The following is a 7451-nucleotide window of genomic DNA, read 5'->3' as shown; positions in this document are numbered from 1 at the left end:
TGCATACCTTTGGACAGTGGAGGAAACCAGAGCAGAACAAGGAGAGAATATGCAAACTCCACACAGACAGGCACCCAAGGTGGAACTGAACCCAGGTCTCTGGCGCTGAGAGGCAGTAATGCTAACCACTGAGCCACTGTGCCGCCCATTGGGCTGGGAACATGGCTTTGACTCCCATCAGAACAGATGGTGAAATTTGAATTTGAGTAAAATCTAGAATAAAAGAAATAGCCAGACTAATGGCTACCATGTAACCATTATCAATAGTCGTAAGAACCTAATGTTGTTTCAGGAAGAGGAAATCTGCCATCTTTACCTGGTCTGGCCTACATAAGACTCCAGAACCACAGCAAATTGGTTCACAATTAGGGATGAATAAGATACACTGGCCTAGCCAGTGATGCCTATGTCCTGTGAATGAATAAAAATAAATGTGACAGAATGAAGTAATGTCGAGGTGCAGTTCAGGAACACGTCAAGAATTGAACACAGGTGTCCAGTTTCACAGACAAGAAGTAACTTTAATTAAATATTGTGTAAGTTGAAAAGTTTTTTACAGCTCAAATTTCTGCAAAAAATTTATAACAATCTCTACAGTAGTTTGTTTGTCTAACCATTTATCTGTACAGTGTGTCCAACAGTTCACATAAAGGAATTGGAAGGCAATCAGTTTAAATGAGACTACGGCTGACATTGGCAACTGGGAGGCATTGCTTCACATTTTCCATCACCCAAGCTTTCCTTTCCATTTCAGTGTTCACGTCTGAAGTCTCTAGTCGACTCCTTTACATATCGTCCATCACCAGCGCTTACACAATAGCTGATATCAAACATGTATGCACTAGTTCAGCCAAGGAGACTGAAAAGAGGTTTGGACAAGGACAGTTTATCACTTGGTCAAAAACGGCAACTCTTTTTGCTTTAACCATTTCCCAAGCATCAGCTTTTGCTTGTTCTCATTCATCCCCTAAGAAAAATCCTCAAATTTCTTCATTTTGTTTTGCTTCTCACTTCGCAAGTGAGACTCCAGGTGTCCTTGTAAAGCCTTTGAAATATTAGACTGGGAGCTTGACATGACTGTAGCACTTGTCATACCCTGTGGGGGTCATATGGCAACAAAAGAGGTACATTTCTTAGGGTAACAAAACAGTTAAAATTGTGCTTTTTTTTTAGAAAACAAACACAAATTCCTCATTTTAACAATACTTAACTGTACGATTTCCCTTTCTTAATTTTTATTTTTGAAAATTCAGGTTCGGGTACCTGAAATGAATAAGCTTTGTATTGTTAAGGCATCCGAACTGCTGGTTTATAGAATTTTGATTAATGTCAAAAAGAGGGAGCGAGAGAGAGAGAGAGAGAGAGAGCGCGCAAAGAGAGAGAGAGAGAGAAATACAAGCAGGTGAAACTTTTATTTTAAATGATATTTTTCTTCCCTGTATTAATGCAGAAAGGAAGTGGCCATCGCCCAGAGTGGAGAGGATACCCCATGCACATTACTATACTTAAAACAGCGCTATCTTTCAAAAGCTGAAAGAAACCAAAATTTTACCACCTTAAAATCTACAGAAGTAAATGCTATTGAATAAGATGCTGCTTTTCTCTGCCACATAACATTTTTAAAAAAAACTTGACAATTCAGTTCGACTTACAAAAAAAAATATAAAAATAGACGATGGCTTTTTTCTGACATGACCTTTTTAAAAAAAAGAGAAGGATGATCCAAACCAATACTTAGCACAATATCGACTCAATTGAAAAGAAATGCAATATGATATATTTATATATATATAAAAGGCGAACAAAAACTTTTAAATCACATTTAACAAGTTCTTACTCAGGTACAATTGCAAATGGCTTAGTCTGTTGACACCTCCCATGTCTTAGCGCACGTACACATTAAAATTAACCCAGGGAATAAACAAATAGAGGGAAAAAAACACAATCCAAACAAAGCAATGTACAAATTTCCAGAGATAAATACATTATTTATAAGCATATTTTACAAAAAAAAACACAAATCTCATTTTTAAACCAATACATGTTTTAATTATGCAAGGATGTGCAAGCAGATGAAAGAAATGAATAGTAGTGAACTCCTTGCAGTAACAAAAAATGGGACGCAAAAAAAAATACGTTTATGCAATAAAATTCCTTGTTAATATTGGAAATTGTATTTAAGACATTGAAATGTATAAATATTTAAACAACAACTTTGGCAAAAGAAAAATTCACAAAAAATCTACAATATTTATAACTACATACAAACACAATATAGCGGAAAATTATTGGATAATGCATCATCAGACCTCTGATGGATCCTTGATAAAGTACATTAAGAGCATTCTCAATACAATGCTAATAAAATAGCAATTTTCAAAAAAAAACTCCCCCTTCATGTTCTGTCTCCACACAGCACTGGTACTTTTGATTCTGTCTACCTTTCAACCCCTGCAAATACAGCAGCTAAATCTATATTGCATGTTCCAAAGTCCTTCACAATTTACAAACCCTTTCTTTTAATGAAGTGCTGGTTGTGTTATCTATAGTTGCATCTTATTTTCCTGATTTTTTTTCTGTTCAGGAAAGAAACAAGACAATGGGACCCTTCCGAAGCCATAGCGCGGGCAATGGGTCAGGTGCGGCAAAAGCTGGCTGGCATTGGGATTGGCAACACAATGAAGAAAGTGTAAAGAAAAATCCAACATTACCAGCTGATGCCGTTCCTTCATGCCTCCCCCCTTTCCCTCACCCTTAAGGGACAGATATGAGTGACTGAAGCCATTTAAACAGGGCCAGTGCATCCCTTCGGAAAGAACCTACAGTTCCAGCCCCTTATATCACAGCATCGAACTGCTCCTGAAATAGCTCCAGGGTTTGGCTTTGCCTTTTGGGCTGTCCCACAAGGCAACTTATTCCTAAAATGTCAACCATCATCATTAAAACATGTAGGTTCTCTGCGTGAAAATCCTAAGTCCTGTTTTGGGTTTTTCTTTTCTATCTACAGTTCAACCAGCCCACAAGAAGAGGACTCTCCTATGAAACAGCATTAGCACTGTAACAGCTGATGCTGAATTTGGACACAGTTATATCCAGACTCAACATCTTTCAATCCATTTACAGTTAAAAACCGCACTGGCAATTCTACTGGTTGTAACCAACTATCACATTCTAAACTCTCTACGTTTTTCCACTTAATAATTATCGCTACTCGGTTCATCCACCTTCAAATACTTTTTAATTTCTCTCAGTCAAATCTTTATAAATTAAGTATCACATTCTGTTACAGCGTTCCTTCCAGAACTTTCTGACTCTAAAAGGCATTTTTTTTGTTAAAATGAATAAATTGGGTTTAAGCATTTGGAAAAAAGTGAACATTCGTCAACATAGAACAAACAATTTCTTTTAGTTTTCCCACTCAAATATATGGGACCTAACACGTAAATTGCCACCATGCATTCAATTCATCAGAATTGGCAAGGTTGAAGGTTTTACAAAGTGTTACTGTGATTGTTTAACTCTACACAATCCCTCTCTGAAAGGCCTGAGTTAAAAGTTCCATTCGTCTGTGGGACTTGCATCTCATCTCCTCACGGAGCACAAAATTCATCGCAATTGTCAACATATAGATGCAGTCTTCAAGGCATGGGATCTATCTACATTGGAGGAACTATCATGCCGGATATAGCTGTAAAACATAAATGGGGAAAACAGACTTTTATTGAAAAGGGAAACACACAGTCAGAGCATAAGACAGTAAACTCAGAAGAACATGTTTATATTGACTTATCTTCATTTCTCTCTCTCTCTCTCTGTGCTGCTATACTAAGGTACTGAATTATATTCGGGTAGTATTCCTTAGAAACCATCTCACAAGTGAGTGCTGGCAGTCCATTCAATGTAATTTAGTACCCCATCCCACTGTGTCCAATCCATGTGGGGAACAGAGGGCAATATGCCACCAACAGCCACAAGATGAGTGGTCTGTGGCCTTAGTTTCTCTGGTTGCGATCGGTTGAGGTGAGATGTGAGGCAGCAAAATTCCACGGTCTTCTAAGGATACACTTTGAACTACTATAATAGGATGGATGGTCCTTAGTTAAACTTCTCTTCTGAAGCACAGCAGAATGAAGTGACCCCTCAGACCGCAACTGGAAACTATAACTGCCTCCTTTCAGTCACAATTAATCCACCAGATGATTTATTCCTCAAAAAATTCCAGTCAACAAGCTTTGTGACAATGTAGTGTCAAATAATGTGTTTGGTCACAAAGTATTACTGTGCAGCAGGAGACCATTCAGCCCATCGTGCCTCTGGTTTCAATGCCAATTTCCTGCCTTATCCTCATATCCCTGCAGACTATCCATAAAAGTCAGCCAATGTCCTTTTGAATTCCCAATTGACTCTTCTTTCCCTCCCACCTTTAACTCACTGTTGAATGAGACAAGACATGAATTAAAACTCTGTTCTGTGATCCTTTCAAGTTGAAATAGCTGCAATTGGAAAATCAAAAGGACTATTAATAAATCACAGTGACTGTCCACTGGTATTAATAATTGTCATGAAGTGGAGCGGCCGGTGTTGGACTGGGGTGGGCAAAATTAAAGATCACACAACGCCAGGTTATAATCCAACAGGTTTATTTGGAAGCACTAACTTTCGGAGCGCTGTTCCTTTATCAGATAGTTGTCCAATGAAGGAGCAGTGCTCTGAAAGCTGGTGCTTCCAAATAAATATGTTGAACTGTAACTTGGGGTATTGTGCGGTTTTTAAAATAATAATTGTTGTGGTTCCTGATGTCCATTTCAGTGGGAGAGCTATTAAAAAGGCAAAATCGGAGCATCAGCAACCTTATTTAATCTAGTTATTACTGCAAGTTATAAGGCAGTATCATGTAGGAAGGTGCAGAGTGTTACTGAACCAGGCAGAACAAGTTCATCTGTTCAGTCAAATGGTCTCAGTCAAGCTGGTAACTGGGCTATAGTGGTTTTTGTCAAGGTTCGGCCTGAGCAGCTCTGTGGTGCAGGACTCTGTGCTCTACAGCCTGTTCCCTGTGGCGCATACTAAGACAAACACCTGGTCCACCGATTAACTCGGTGAAAGACGCTCTTTGGTCTGCCCGAAATCTGTTGGTCTTCCAGGGCAAGGAGTTGACTTTGGCAGAGTGTTACAGACAGGCACGTTCCAAGAACCAGGACTACGTGCTGAGGAGCGTAGCTTGGGTTAGCTGCTGCCGAGGTGTAGTGGGGTAAGACCACTGTCTGAGGTCTTTCTACCAAAGCTAAATGGGGGTTCAGTGAGGACTTTCTCAGTGCCTCATATGGATGTCAATATAATCTCTTCTAAGTGAGAAATATCTTGGGGCTTTTGCTTTGTTCTGAATATGCTTAGAAGAGAGCTGCTCCAGTGACGATATCTATAAAGATATTTTTATGAATAAAGCATATTTTTGAAATTTAAAAAAAAGGTAATGGGATTATCTCAATCAGCATCAGACCAGAGAGGGGAAGGAGGCCTGAAGATATAACTGGTTTTCGGGTGATATCTTGTCATCCCACAGTTGACACTCATTGGCTGGCTCAAATAGGATGAATGGTGAGTCAGGGTGAGGCATCAATATGAATCTTCGGGGAGAAAAGGAGGCATTCTTCAAGATTAAAAAAAAGTAACAAAAATAATCCAAATCAGAATAGAAGCTGACTCTGGGGTGCCTGCTGAAGTGTGATGAATCGTGTTAAATCTGCGGCTTCCTTTTTAAAGAAAGAGAAAGTGAGGACTGCGAAGAGCTTGAAACATCGATTCTCCTGCTCCTCGGATGTTGCCTAACCGGCTGTGCTTTTACATCACACTTTTTAAAATCTATGTGACACCCAAACGAAGTAAGCTTGAATCGATTATATGCCAACCCACCATTCTGAGGGACAGACAAAAGCTTGGGGCAGCTGTCACTAAGGTGCAGTGGGGAGACACCACCATCTAAGGTCTTTCTGTTGAAGTTAAATGAGGAGGCGAGGGGGGGGTCTGTTCAGTTATTTCACCCTCAAACAGATAGAAATGTAATCTTGTACAAGCAAGGAATGCCTCTGAAAGATTTCCTCTCCTGCTTTGAAGAACCGGGTGCCCTATATGTTTCGGTTTGATGTGAACCTAAGTCCGAGGGTCGAGAGGAACTGAGTCTGGAAACAAGCTGAGGCCCTTACTCCTGAGGGAACTGGCCTTGGTGACAGCTAAGAAACAGAGCGACCCAGTGAGAGAACCTGCCCAAATACCACCAGTGACGGCCAGCAGCCTGCTCTCCTTTGTTTTGCAGCTGGAGCTCCTTCCTCACACCACCTCCCCCCACCACCCCAACTCTTCTGGCATCTGATATTTGTTTACCATTTCAGCTCTATCAGAATCTCGCATCTCTCAGCCCTGGTGGCCCGCAGACGTCAAAGGACAGGAAGGTGTTTTTTTTCTTTCTGGTTCTCACCACCACTCCCCACCCCCCCCACCCCCACTTTCCTAGTTTAATGAGCTAGAAATGGCAGCAGAATGAGATGGTAACAGAGGACTTCTAAACTTGCTGCAAATTGTTTCTGTGGTTTCGGAGTGCGGCTCCTACCAATTGAAGGAATGTGGTAGCTCTCCAGCTTATTCATGGTCAAAATGTCTTATTTTTGTGACACATCTCTGCTCGTTTTGCTCTGCAATGAATGGATTTTTTTCTAAGGATTGTTCACTGCTAAAGTCTGACTGCTTCCTCCCCTCTCTCACTTCCTACTCTTCCAAGCATGCACCCGCTTAGAGTAATAGACACATAGAGATGTACAGCATAGAAACGGACCCTTCAGTCCAACTCATCCATGCTGACCAGATATCCCAACCCAATCTAGTCCCACTTGCCAGCACCCGGCCCATAACCCTCTAAACCCAACTCATCCATGCTGACCAGATACCCCAACCCAATCTAGTCCCACTTGCCAGACCTGGCCCATAAACCTCTAAACCCTTCCTATACATATACCCATCCAGATGCCTTTTAAATGTTGCAATTGTACCAGCCTCCACCACTTCCTCTGGCAGCTCATTCCACACATGCACACCCCATGCATGAAAAAGTTGCCCCTTAGGTCTCTTTTATATCTTTCCCCTCTCACCTTAAATCTATCCCTCTAGTTCTGGACTCCCCCACTCCAGGGAAAATACTTTGTCTATTTATCTTATCCATGCCCTTCACGGTTTTATAAACCTCAGTCTCCGATGCTCCAGGGAAAACAGCCCTAGCCTATTCAATCTCTCCCTTTAGCTCAAATCCTCAACATCCTTGAAAATATTTTCTGAACCCTTTCAAATTTCACAACACCCTTCCGATAGGAAGGAGACCAGAACTGCATGCAATATTCCAAAAGTGGCCTAACCAATGACCTGAACAGCCACAACATGAACTCCCAACTGCTGTACTCAATACT

General features: G+C 40.9%; 1 protein-coding gene across 4 annotated transcripts in view; it reads right to left on the bottom strand.

Annotated features, from left to right (window-relative positions):
- Positions 1–495: 495 nt before the first annotated feature.
- The window catches only part of ebf1a (EBF transcription factor 1a), a 468187-nt gene continuing 461231 nt past the window's right edge, over positions 496–7451 (bottom strand). For all 4 annotated transcript variants that reach the window (XM_043703975.1, XM_043703973.1, XM_043703972.1 and 1 more), the window contains one exon: positions 496–3688. In XM_043703975.1, coding sequence (XP_043559910.1) covers positions 3657–3688 — 32 coding nt within the window. In that variant the 3' untranslated portion in view covers positions 496–3656. The remainder of the gene's footprint in view (positions 3689–7451) is intronic.

Source organism: Chiloscyllium plagiosum, chromosome 14, assembly GCF_004010195.1.
Source record: "Chiloscyllium plagiosum isolate BGI_BamShark_2017 chromosome 14, ASM401019v2, whole genome shotgun sequence".
Lineage (NCBI taxonomy): Eukaryota > Metazoa > Chordata > Chondrichthyes > Orectolobiformes > Hemiscylliidae > Chiloscyllium > Chiloscyllium plagiosum.
The sequence above is the reverse complement of the archived record's forward strand: the minus strand, read 5'-3'. Positions and strand labels throughout refer to the sequence as shown.